This window comes from Athene noctua, chromosome 14 (genome assembly GCF_965140245.1).
Source record: "Athene noctua chromosome 14, bAthNoc1.hap1.1, whole genome shotgun sequence".
NCBI lineage: Eukaryota > Metazoa > Chordata > Aves > Strigiformes > Strigidae > Athene > Athene noctua.
Window position 1 is genome coordinate 763937 of NC_134050.1, and position 13174 is coordinate 777110.

At 43.3% G+C, this 13174-nt stretch overlaps 1 protein-coding gene across 5 annotated transcripts in view; it reads left to right on the plus strand.

Moving 5' to 3' along the window:
• The first annotated feature begins 1831 nt into the window (after positions 1-1831).
• The window catches only part of AMPD3 (adenosine monophosphate deaminase 3), a 35548-nt gene continuing 24205 nt past the window's right edge, over positions 1832-13174 (plus strand). Inside the window, exons 1-5 of one of the 5 annotated variants that reach the window (XM_074918129.1) lie at positions 1832-1952; positions 5662-5887; positions 8313-8508; positions 8976-9141; positions 11351-11570. In XM_074918129.1, the coding sequence (XP_074774230.1) occupies positions 5667-5887; positions 8313-8508; positions 8976-9141; positions 11351-11570 (803 nt within the window). In that variant the 5' untranslated portion in view covers positions 1832-1952; positions 5662-5666. Of the gene's footprint in view, positions 1953-2056; positions 2100-2254; positions 2426-2467; positions 2852-5661; positions 5888-8312; positions 8509-8975; positions 9142-11350; positions 11571-13174 lie in introns of those variants that run through there. The other 4 variants (XM_074918128.1, XM_074918131.1, XM_074918127.1 and 1 more) reach the window with 4 other exon arrangements.

Consider the following 13174-nt stretch of genomic DNA (forward strand, 5'->3'; position numbering starts at 1 on the left):
TTACTCAAGCGTGTCCAGAGAAGGGCAACGGAGCTGGGGCAGGGTCTGGAGCACAGGTCTGCTGGGGAGCGGCTGGGGCCACTGGGGGGGTTCAGTCTGGAGAAGAGGAGGCTGAGGGGAGACCTCCTGGCCCTCTGCAACTCCCTGCCAGGAGGGTGCAGAGAGGGGGGATGAGTCTCTTGAGCCAAAGCACAAGCAACAGGACAACACCTACAACAAGTGTTCTACATCTGTATGGATTTGTACTTCAGTGCTCATAGAAGCTTTTTTTTTTTTTTTGTTAAGGCATTTTAAAGGTCTCCCTTCTGTGTGAATTCTCTGGCCTTCATAAAATGTGAACTCACACTGCAATGTTTTCTTCACTTGGGACATACAGAGCTGCCTGTTTCCGTGAAAGAAAATTGCAGGAGCTCAGTTATCTTTGAGACCGTTATTTTTTCATTGTGGTTGGTAGAAAGCCAGCAGTAGCACAAGTGGGAACTCTTTCAGACTCTTACGTCCCATAGTTAGAAGAGAGATTAAATCAACCTATTTGTCAATCTGAGAAGAGGAACCCAAGAGGCCTCGGGATATCTATGTCCAGCAGACAGAGCACAGTTACGATTAGAGGGCCACTAAGGAGCCCAAACTGCCAGGCAAACTCTGCTATGGGAAGCAGGCAAGTTTGGGCAAGTTCAGGCAGGTGGTAGGGAGAAGGAGAAAGGAAGCAGGACTAACATATCAGCAGTCAACGGTTGTACTGAATGGCCAGCAGCAACAGGTGTCCTTTACTCACGTATCATGTGGGCAGGGCAACCGTGAGTCAGACAGACACTCAGAGAACGCAGTTTCCTGGGTGCCAGATGGCTTGTCTGGGTGTAGCCTGGCAGCAGCTGATTAAGACGTTCAGAGTCACTGTGAGAGAAACATGCAGACGCAGCATAAGCTTTTTTTCCAAACTAAGAAACAAATGTCTATTTTTTTCAGTAGTATTATTCTGAAATCAACTATTTATGATTTTGGATGGCTGACTCATTTTCAAATGTCTCGTACAACAGCTGTGGCCATACTTCTAAGGTTTATTACAAGCACGTGAATGTGATCATGTTGATGCTAGTTTAGGAGTCAAAATATCTGGTTGTCTTGGCAATTCAGACTTTGCAAACTTCTGCAACTCAAACTTTGTATGGTCACCTATTTCCTTTACACTTCCATTTCTTCACCAGCTGTGTGAAGTAAAGGAATTTCTGAAGCCAAAACCCCCTGCGGTTTATGAACGGAGCATTTATTCGTTTACCAAGCCGGGAGGACCTAGTGAGGACAGCACACTTGCCTCAGAACTATCCCATCCCTCACATGTTTTGGGAGATCTACCTTTACCCTGCCTGCTTTGTTACACAAAGGACCTTGTTCTTCAGTTGCTACGTTCCCAGTGCTTCCCTACACTGTAAGGATATTTTTAGATTTAACTGTCTTCAGACTAGACTCCAAGTATTTTAATCCAAACTTATCTTTCAGCTTCAGGTCCTGGAATCTCTCAAAATAAGCTCAAATTATTTTACATACTAAGATTCTCATTCCTGCTGAGTAATGCTTGTTTTGACCTCTAGTTATTTGTCGTGGGCTCTTCACCCGGTAAGGTGTTTTTGTTGTTTTTTTGTTGTGTTTTTTTTTTTTTTAAAGTATATGCGAGCATCTGAACCGAGTCGCTCCACTGAAGGACGGCCATTGTTGAAAACACTTCTGACAGGGATACACCGGCAGCAAACTAACTTACCGGGTGTCATCTTTGCACCAGGCTCACGGCGTTCTGGTCTCGAACCAAAGTTTTCTACATTAACGCGCTTTCTGAGGAGGAGTTTTGAAATAAGCGCTGGCGAAGGCGGCACTCCCGGGGCACCTCGCGCCGGCCGCCCCGCCGCTGGGGAGGGCTGAGGCGAGTGAGAGTGAGGCTGAGGCGGGCTGGGGCTGAGGTGAGTGAGGCTGAGGTGAATGAGGGCTAAGGCGGGCTGGGGCTGAGGCGAGTGAGAGTGAGGCTGAGGCGGGCTGGGGCTGAGGTGAATGAGGGCTAAGGCGGGCTGAGGCGAGTGAGAGTGAGGCTGAGGCGGGCTGGGGCTGAGGTGAGTGAGTGAGGGCTGAGGCGGGCTAAGGCGAGTGAGAGTGAGGCTGAGGCGGGCTGAGGCGAGTGAGAGTGGGGCTGAGGCGGGCTGGGCCGGCGCGGCCGCCCCGGGGAGCTCCCTCCTCCCTCCCGCGCCGGCGAGCAGCCGTGCGACAGCGCGACTTCTCCTTGAAGCCCGCGAAGAGGAAGGGCCGCCGCGGCGCGGGCAGGGGACGGGGAGGAGGAAGGGCAGGCTGCCCGCGGGCCCGCCGCCTCCCTCGCTCGGGTGCAGCCGCGGCGCCGGACAGCGCGCGAAGCCGCCGCCCGCGCGCGAGGCTCCTCGCAGAGGTACAGGCAGGGCGCGCGCCCCCCGCCGCTGGCGGGTTGACGGGCCCCGCGCCGGGCAGGGGGCGGGCGGCGCCCCGGTGTCTGGCGCCTGGCCTGGCGGGAGGCTGCGCCCGCCGCCCTCCTCCCGCCTGCCCCCCCGACCCCACCTGCTGCGGAGCCGCCCCGGGCCGCGATGCGGCCGCCCAGGAGGCAGCTGGTGGGCCCGGGGGCGCGGCGGCCATAAAGGGCCGGGGCCGGGGCGGCACCGCGGTAGCGGGGCGGCCGGCGGGTGGATGCGGCAGAGGGGAGCGGCGGCGGCAGCGGCAGCTGGCGGGGAGCGGCTCCTCCCTCCGCCGCCTCCGCCGGCGGCTTCTGACAGAGTCTGCCCGGGCGGCGGGAGCGGCGGGGCCCGGCCCGGCCCCAGCATGGCTTTCCCCGCGGCGCTAGGTAAGTCCCGAGGCAGCGCCGGGCCGGGGGTGACCTTGGCCGCCGCCCCGGGGGCTCCAGCGGCGGCAGCGCCCGCGGGCCGGGCCCCGCGGCCGGCCCTGCCCCACCTGTCCCCGGCGACAGGCTGCGGCGGCCGCGCTGCCAGCCGCGACCGTCCGCGGGGCTGGGGGCGGCGGCGGCTGCTGCCATGGCGTGTGCTCGTTTCGCATTCAAGCCCATTCTATTTCTGATCAATAACTGCTTTTGAAATAATCATTCCATCATTTTCCATGCGGCACGCTGCAAAAGAAGTAGCTTGCTTTTCTTCTACAAAGGTGCAGAACTGAAGAACAGCCCTTCTGTAAGAGATTAAGGAAAAGAGCATTTGCTGTTGCTGAATGGCGTTCATACCCCTCCCCATCCCATTAGGATGCCCAGCTGTCGCCTCCCAGTCACTCACCTTGGCTAAGGGACAGCACCCCTATCGAAGGGTCCAAGATCCCCATCCCTCTCCCAGTTGAGGAACAGCACAGCTTGCATGAATATTACATGAAGTGCCTCGTGACTATTTTAGGTTTATTAAACTCATTCTAGTGACATAAGCTAGCAGTGATGTGGGTGAACCTACCTTTCAAAGTGTGTTGTGCCTTAGTCTCTGTTTTGCTAGAGTGGAGAACAGGAGATCAGGTTCTGCAAGCAAGAAAAAATCTTTGGCCTCAGTAGAGGATCATACTTGTATCTGTACATTCTGACTCTTCACTGTCTGTGTAATGATCTAAAATGCAGTATGGGTTCTCATGCAGTGTATTTCCTACTGCATTTCTGTTTCTGATCACAATTCTCTCCGAAAAAGTTCATTTATATTAGGAAAGTGCTCAGCCAGTGATAAACGTACAACCAATTGATTTTTTCCTGTACTAAAAATATTTTAGTTGATTTAGCAGCAGAAGAAACATTATTTTTCTCATTTTGCTATTGTTGTTAGCGCTCTTACTGTAGTTGAGTAACTATAAAGACTGTTCTTGCCTGACTGAAGTGGCCCAAACAGCCCTTGTTGCTGGCAACTGCGTGTATGGCAGTTACTGTTGCTGACAACTGTGTTCATTGAGGTCAGTGGAAAGATTCCCATGACTTCATTGAGGTTTGAAATTGAGAAACCGAATCTAAGTTTGGATGCTTCTAAGTCATCATAGTGCATTGTCATTGTATCATTTCAGCTAAACATGTATGTATTTTTATATTTCTTGTGTAATTATACCTGATTTTTATGAAAATTTCAGACTAATGGCAAAACACTTCACAGGCAGAAAAACTGAATAGAGGGAGATCCACAGTTCTTTATAACCAGTGACGTTTTTCCGCTGGGCTGTGAATTGGTTCTTACAAAATAAGAATGTGAAATAATGTAGATGATCATTAAATTGCTATGTTATGGTCCGATATATCTCTCGTCACCTTTTCATACTATATTTGCTATTAGAATAAAAGCAAAGCTGTTCTCAAAGCAACTGTGAAACAGGTGGACATTAATTAGAATCTTTTAGGCTGAAAACAACAGGATCACATATCAGAAGGATCACGTATCAACATGTGAAACTTGCAGCATGCCTACAGAAATACTGTAATGGGGGCCCTGATAAGTTATGTCTGGAGTGATTAAAAACTCATGTTCCATGCTGACTTTCAGCATACATCATTATTTAAATTAATAGCATCTTTTAAAATACGTTTGCATTTTTGTAACAAAAAAGGATTCTGAAATGTGAAGTCTGGGTCCAAAACTGACATTCTGTCAGTGCTTGGATACATTTGTTGTGACATGTTCATTGCTATTTTTAGCTTATATAATAAGAATTTAATCTTATTTGTTACAAACTCCATCATAGTGGAGGCATTCAAAAACCTTCTTAGTACATAATAAATAATGCTGGTCAGTAGCTTACAAGCACTGTATTTTTTTCCACTCCAGAATGCTACTAGATATGTCAAAAATTACATTTTGGCTTGTATTAGAATGAAATATAAATAAATCCGTGAAACTACAGAAGAAACACTAAAGATGGTATTTTCAGTAGTACTGCTGTAACAAAATGGAAATATTTTGTCCAAAAAGGCTACTTAAATTTAAAATATAAAACGTATTTTTTAGAAAATAGTACTTAAATGCTAAGTAGAAATTAAAGTCTGTATCCGATCTGCTTCCCATACGCGCTTCAAAAGCAGGATATGAACTATTGAAAACAAATAAAAAAAAAAAGCCACTGCGTTAACTACACCATATTTGTTCCTGTTGTGCAACCATTTTACTTCACAGCAGCTCCATGACTTTCTTATTTGTGGAAAGGATGAGAGGAGGTAGAAATGGGCAACCTTGTCTTCTAACTTGCTTGTGGCTCTAAAATGGGCTTGAAGTCACTGAGCAGGGAAGAAGGCCTGCAACTTAGTGAATGTGATTTCCAAGTTGAGTGCAAGTACATACACCAAGTACGCACATTGTATCACAAATAATACTCTCTGATTATGGCACGTAAGTGGAATCTACTGGCAAATCTGTACGTACATATCTATCTGTCTGTCTTAGGAATTCTCATGAGTATATCAGGAAGTTCCTGATCCGCAAATTGGCATGGCTCCACAAGTAAAGATGCTCTGTGGATGCCTGTGTTTCTTGTGTACCACATACTAGTTTAAATTCTGTGTAGCAATTCTACTTTATTCTGCTTTTGCTTTAAGCTCTTAATTTTGATAGGCATACCATGAAAAAAACGCAGTCTCTCACATACCTTTATTCATCTTGTAGTTACAACTTTGTCAACTGTCTTCCTTTTTAGCCGAGATGCCCAGACAGTTTCCAAAGCTGAACATCTCTGAGGTCGACGAGCAGGTGCGACTTCTAGCAGAGAAGGTATTTGCTAAAGTTCTCCGAGAAGAAGACAGCAAAGATGCCTTGTCACTCTTCACCGTGCCTGAGGACTGCCCTATTGGGCAGAAAGAGGCCAAAGAAAGGGAGCTGCAGAAGGAACTGGCAGAACAACAGTCTGTGGAAACAGCTAAAAGGTTTGTTCACTAGTTGCTTTCTGAGTGGAAAATAAGTTTTTTAAATGAGTTTGAGTTAATATTTAAATTATCTGGCAAATAATATTCTGCCTCCTATTGGTTCAGAAGAAAGGTCGACAGCGAGGGCTCCTGTGAGTCTTTCTGTGGTATGTGGCAGGAGTGGAGCTGGGCCCTAGGTTCTCAGCTGCATTTCCAGCAATAGCATAGATACTGCTTATGCAAGTTTGACAAACAGTATAGCTGGGTAGAAGTGAACACAACCCTAAGACTTTTTAATGTACAGAGAGTCAGAAAAAGAAGCACTTTTTACCAGCCCTTTATTCTAGTTGCTTTCAGAGAAATGGAAAAATTTAACACAGAGAAAATGACGGTGGTATAATTCTTTTAGTCTCTGTAAAAATAGATGAAAGCAGGGAAAAGTGGTATTGACATAATGAGGCTATTGTAGGTTTCCTTAACTCAGAGATAAAAGTCTAACCACTATCAGCTGTAAAAGTGGACATTCTGAGTTTTCTCAAAAAAAAAAGTAGTACAGTCTACCTTTGGTTTAGCCATGAATCTAATGAAACCAAACCTGATTTGGTTTATGATTTTCTTCTGTGGGAGAGGTAGCCTTACCCTGATGTCAGGCGTACCACTCTCTTAATGTCAGTGGACTGGCTAGACTGTTTCTTAGAGTCATGTGAGCTCAGCAGCAGTCTCACACCAGGTGGCTTGGATGTGTACAGACTCTGCACAAAGCAGGCAAACAAGGCAGCCTTTGGAAGTGATAGCTAAACACAGGCACCCTGCTAGCTGCAGACAGTCAGCTGGACAACGCTTGGCATCGTAATTCTGGAACAGAAGGGAGAAGAGATAATTTAGTTAAATTAAGGTACGACACACTGATGGTACAAGCTGAGACTCTTGGATTTGAACTGTGCAAATGGGTTTCCCAGTTGGCATGTTCATAGACATAAACTAGCACAGAAGGCAAAATTAGATGTTTTCATTCAAACAACTATTTGATATGTCTTTCCTCCTCAACTAATAAGTTTCACTTTTAATTTGGAAAGTTGTCTTATAGAAATATGTTCTGCCAGACTGTCCGTCAAGTTTTGCACAAGTTTAACTGTGGGAAGCGGGGTATTATGTGTGTGGTGTTTACACGTGGGAACAGAACAAGTATTCATCCCTGTCCTACAGGACTGAAGTGTACTTCAAGGACAGTTACACAAGTAAAACTTGTATTGTTTTCAGTTGCAGTTGATCCAAAAATGCCTTTCAGGAATTTCATAGTGATTTCAAAGGTAGCTACGAGTATTTCAGAGAGGATGGAATTTGGTCATAGGGTATTAATTGTACCAGCACTGTCTGTTCTTGCTCTTGATAATGTCACAGAAGTAATATGCAACTTCCAGAGAGTATTCCAGTATTCCTTTTTCTTGGTTAGTGGTTAAGGTTTTGGCATCTAGTTTAAAACGAGGGAGTATTTCCACAGTGCAGAAGAAAGTGATATCTCAGGTAGTGTATAGCATTATTTTTATTATATGAATATTTAAGATATATTTGAATACATTTAAACTGAATAAGGAAAATTAATTAAATTTTTAGAGATATTCTAAAATTTCACTTGAGGTATTAGAATTACTACACTGACAAATGCAGGGTTCTTTTTTAGCTGGTTTGTCTAAGGTACACTTCTACTACAGTTTTGCTGAGAAAGGGCAAAAGTTTTTAAATCAGTGGGCGTTAGTGCCGTGAGGGAAGGAATGGGCTTGTGTACCAAAGCCATGCTATTACTCTGATAACCAGTATTACCCTTTTGCTCAAGTCTCGTCAAACACTGCCTAAGGAACAACTGTGTGCTCATCTTTTTTCTGACAAGTTTAACTGAATGTATATTAAATTTTGATGCATAGTCTTGTCTGACAAATAGATGAGTTTTTAAAACCTGCATGTTTTGGGAAGAATGAAAAGTGTGTGTAATAGAGTGATAACTTATAACAACTTACTGTATGTAACGTTCACTTGTTTCTGTGGGATACTTTGTGAATTCTGATGCTACCAGTCTCAGAGAATTAACTCCTACTACAGTAAGCATAGTGATTGCATTTTCCTTCTGTATAGTGACTTACTGAAACTGAATTTGTAAGACGTGAGACAAACCAAACCTTAGGGCATTTTACAGTGATTGTAAATAAATCATGGCATAGTGTACTTGTGTGGAAGGTAAGTGCAATTGTGTGTACCATGTATCTTGAGCAGTGTCAATAGAAAAAACGCTAAATGCACAAATACTTTGTGACTAATGTTTTTCCTGTAGTATAAGAGATTTAATTTGTAAAATTTCTTGAGGGGTGATTTCTTTGCTTTAATCAGTTTTCCAATGTATTTAATGTTTTATACCATGGCTTATTTTATGCTTTATACCATGAATTTATAGGAAGAAAAGCTTCAAGATGATTCGATCCCAGTCTTTGTCATTACAAATTCCATCTCAGGAATGGAAAGCACCATCGGCCAATCCTGTTTTGTCTCCTGCAACACCAGTTCTTCCAAGTACTTTTCTGCCAGTCCAAGTGCCATATGATGTACCAGAGTTTCAGAGAGTTTCAATTAGTGGGGACTACTGTGCTGGGGTAAGAAACAGTTCTTTTTTTCCCCCTTTCTGTACCTGGGGAAGGGGCGGAAATCCCAAACCTCTAGCAGCTAATGTATATGAAGTGTGAAGTGCCAGTATATTACGGCTCTCCGCAACAAACTGTAGATTGCTTTGTGAACACACTGATTTGTAAAACAGTTAAAGTAAAGGTTAGGTCGTTTTAGGCTTTTTATCATAAAAATAAATTGAATAGATAAAACCATAATCAGGCATTAAATAAATGGGTAATATATGGTAGGAGTAAAAAATTTGTGTGTTTTGCACATTGTATTTGGACTCTCCTTCTGTCACCGGCTTCCTGAGATCTTGGGTAAAATCCTTATGGTCAAGCCACATACACTTACATTTCTGGAAATTCAGTCTCCTTGTTACCAACGTGGATTTGGTCTGTTGCTAAAACTGTAGTTTTATTTTTGTCAGTATTTATCCAGGCTTTCCTTTCAGGTTACAGTTGATGATTATGAACAAGCTGCCAAAAGCCTGGTGAAGGCTCTTCTCATTCGAGAAAAGTATTCACGTCTTGCCTACCATCGCTTCCCAAGAACAACGTCTCAGTATTTGTGTAGCATGCAAGATGAAAAATGGAAGGTTGAAGATGAAGTGTATCCAGGTGAATATCCTTGTTCTTCTTTTTAAAAAACAGAATTAAACCCATGCACTGCTGTAGTAAAGGGAAGTTGGATTTTTGTGACGATCTCTTCTGAGTGTCTTTGCCGCTGTAAGTCATTCTCTTAGTAAGTGTTGGAGAATCGCCAACGGACCTAAATTATAAATCCTGTGTCTAGTCTGAAGCTTGGAAGCTGCCAAAAAAAATACTAGATGCTCATTGATTATCCTTGTTTTCAGCAAATGAGATGGTAAGTGGTACAACTTCTGTTCCTCTGGGAAAAAGATACATGGGTATGGTTTAAAGTGAGAAGTCATTCCTCCTGATCTTGGCATGCTGAAATAAAATGGAGCTCACCTACTCTAAATTGACGTATGATACAGACATGCCAGTTAGCAAGCCCTGAGTAAGTGATGTCACAGTCATGGTACACTTACCAGGTCAAGCCTGGAAGCTGTGTATAGTCGTGTTTGTTGAGCATTCTACCTGGGTTAATAAACCCTGATCTCTCAACAGGGCTTATTAGGTTGAACGTAATCCCCACCATATATGTTACAAATGATACTTGTCACTTAGGTGGGTTGTGTCTTGAAAGCTTTGCTTGTGCATTATTAAACTGTTTGCACTGCCAGTTTTAGGATTAGCCTGTAAAAAGCAACCTTTGATCTGTACAGATGTGCCACTGTAGGTGCGTCTAGATTGTTGGCAATGTATTCTCAGCCATAAAGCAACTTTTTAAATCACCCTCTAACTCAGTGGTTGAAAGAGGGTGAATTAACATGTTTTCAAGCGTTTGTTATACAGAAATAGTGTAAAGAGGACAGTATACTGATTATTCAAGACAGGAAAGATATTTTGGAACATCTGCCAGGGAGATAATTCCAAGCTGTTATTAGGTTAACTTTTTTTATAGTTGTGACTTTAAAGTTAGGACATAAACAATATAATCTCATTACTCAGTGTCTTAGCTACCACAGGTTTGAGCTGGATACTTAGGAATACTGGAGAGAAGACTGGTGTCAGTTTATAACATACATTTAGGTGCTCTAGGTGAATAAAAAGACAGGTTAATTACTCTTCTGTCTTGGCTTAACTGAACAGGTAAAAGGAGAAATCTCAGTGATAAGACTGAGCCCAAGAATGTAGTTCAGCTGACATCAGTGTGGTTGAGACACTTACTTTATGCTAGTTGGGTTAGCAAGATACTGTAAAAGAAGCCATGGACATTCACTAGCATGAGTGATAACTTTCAAGTGTTCACATAAGGTCAGTCTCCCAGAAGTATGCGTGTTTACCTGATTCTTGGGGTGGAAAAAAAGCGATTTTGTAAAGGGATTACAAAACTGTACTGAACAAGTTCCAACTGTGCTTGTGGTACTTTCTGATTTCAGTTGTGATCAGGAGGCCAAGGGGAGCTGTTTTGTATTATCTCTGCCTCCTGCACTTCTTGGTTCTATTCAAAACCAAATAAACATAAAACTAAGGACTTTTATTTAAAAAAACAAACCACAAACAAAAAAACCCCAATCAAAACATAATAAAACCAATTAAACACAGAAATCCCCCCAAAACCTGCAAACCAACCACTGCCTTGGTCAGAGTGAGAAGTACCAAGTCTTAAATTATTTCCTGCTGAGAGAGGGAACAGTTCTGGTATGTATGCACTACTCTAGCTCACTGGATTGTGGGAAGGGCAGAGGTGAAGAGGTAAGGCACAGCCTGCCCGTTTCTGACTGATGGTTCAGTATGAGAACAGCTGTGTGCTTAACTACAAACTTCCAAAATTACTGCAGTGAGTCAGAAGGTGAAAAGACAGTTATGAAGATGGGTATGAAGTCAACAACTGTTTTATTGTTCAAAAATCTCAACTGTACTTTCAGTCATCCTAATTTAAATACTTCTGGAAGATTATTTTGACACTTGTACTATCATACATTAATAAAGAATAGTATTAAATCTAATTATACCTTGGTTCAGAGAATTCTAATAATGTATAATAAGGTAGGCACTCAGCTTGGAGGGGGACTGCAATTAAAACCTGTCAGAATAAAGCTGTGTTGTAACAACAGATCTTTTATAGTAAGTGAAAATGTGATTTAATGAAGGTATTAACATCTGTTAGAAATAAAGCATTATAGAAGCAGAAGATAATTTTTGCAATTATTTTGCCATTTGTCTAAGATTTCTTCTGAAAACACAAATTTACTTCCAGATTTCCATTCACCCCCAGAAGAAAATGAAGATCCTTACAATCTTGATGATGCTCCAGACAATTTGGATTATGTTATCAAGCTAAAAGGTGGCATTCCCTTTGTTTATGATAACAAAGAAATGATGGAACTCAATGAGCCTCGGAGTCTGCCATATCCTGATCTGGAGACCTATACCCTTGACCTGAGCCACGTTCTTGCTCTAATTGCAGATGGCCCAACGTATGTTTCTCTTTCTTTTCTGCCCCTTTAGGTTGCTTGTTACCTTCAGTTTAATACTTCTGTCTTTTATGATATTTAACTCCTCAACGTTGTTGTTCTACAGTAATGTTTTGTTTTGCCATTCTTGAGCATTAGTGTATCATGGAAAGACTTAAAAGGGGGGACCCACCCCCCATATGGCTAGACTTAATTTCTTTATTTTCTTTGCATCAGCCATGGCAAAATGAGAAGCACTTAACAGAAAAGCAAGAGACTGGACAAATGTTCCTTTTCAAGTCAAATCTGACCCAGACTTCTTGAGGCATGGGAACTGAAGCTTGAACCTCACCTTTTTTATTTTGTTTTGGCCTATGCTGAATTCGAGGTTTTTGAACAGTTGTCTGGAATCCCTTCGTGTCAGTTCTGCTCTTGCTGCATGAAGAGAAACCCTGTGTATGTAGAGCATACAGAACAGTTCAGCGACATAAATACTGTCTGACTTGTTCCAGATGTCAGTTAACTCATGTGCTGCAAAACTGATCCACATATGCACAATCAAAATAGGTCTGAAATTGCCTAGAATCATTAAACTGCTGGGAAATCTCTAAAAACCAGAAATATAACAAGTCTCGTACAGTCACTGACATGCTCATGACACTTGCCTAGTGCATAACAAAACCACCTGTATCCTGTTCTTAAGCTTACTTCCCAGCTGAGGGCTGGAAACTTCAAGGTTTCTCATGGCCTCAGCACCAGGAGAGGATATGAATCCATCCTGGAGTGGAACAAAGCAGGGACTGGGACTGTTCTGAACTATTTGCGCTGGGTTCCTGGTCCTTCTGCCTCTGAGAGGTCGTTGCTTACCATGTGACAAGTCAGTCACACCTGATGGCATTCTTTCCCCTTTGAGTCTGTGTCTGACCCCTGCAGCATAATCTGTCTTGATAGTGGCAAAGCAGATGGACTGAACAGAACCGTCCCCTTCCCTAAGCACTTTTCCAAGAGCAAAAGCCTGTGCTTCTGCCAGCATTATCAGCCCTTCTGCTCCAAAACAAAGCTAGCTCGAGTATGCTTATTTACAGTATGTTGTGGGTAAATGCATTTCCAGTTTCAGTGTGTTACATTCTAAGAGACATACTGAGAAGATTAAAGGGCAAGGAGGAAAAACTTGAAACGAAAGTCATACTGAAGACCCTTCTTTTTGCAGCTATTGTTAACAGTCTTTATCAGGAAGCTGCAAGTAAGAGGGGGGCCTTGGTAGGACACCACTCACTGCCTTTGTGAATGTTGGAACAGTCATAGGCTCCTTTCACTTCAGATTAACCTTTTGCAGGCTGATTCACACTCCCCGATAAATACACACAAACCAAAAGGAGGAAGTCATTCCAGTAATCCTGTTGCATAAGCTCTTCATACGGTATTGTTTCCATGTTTGTAGCAAGTGCTTTCCTGTCATTTATGTTATGTGGGGCTGTTTGGAGATCAAGAACCCGTTGTTCTTTAATCTTTGCTGTTCTTAAGCTGGTGAAATCTTGCCCCTACTCCTCAGTCTTCTGGTCTCTTGAATAGTATAACCCAACAGAGACTTCTGCAGCAGGCAAATGGATCTTGATCAGTACCAGATA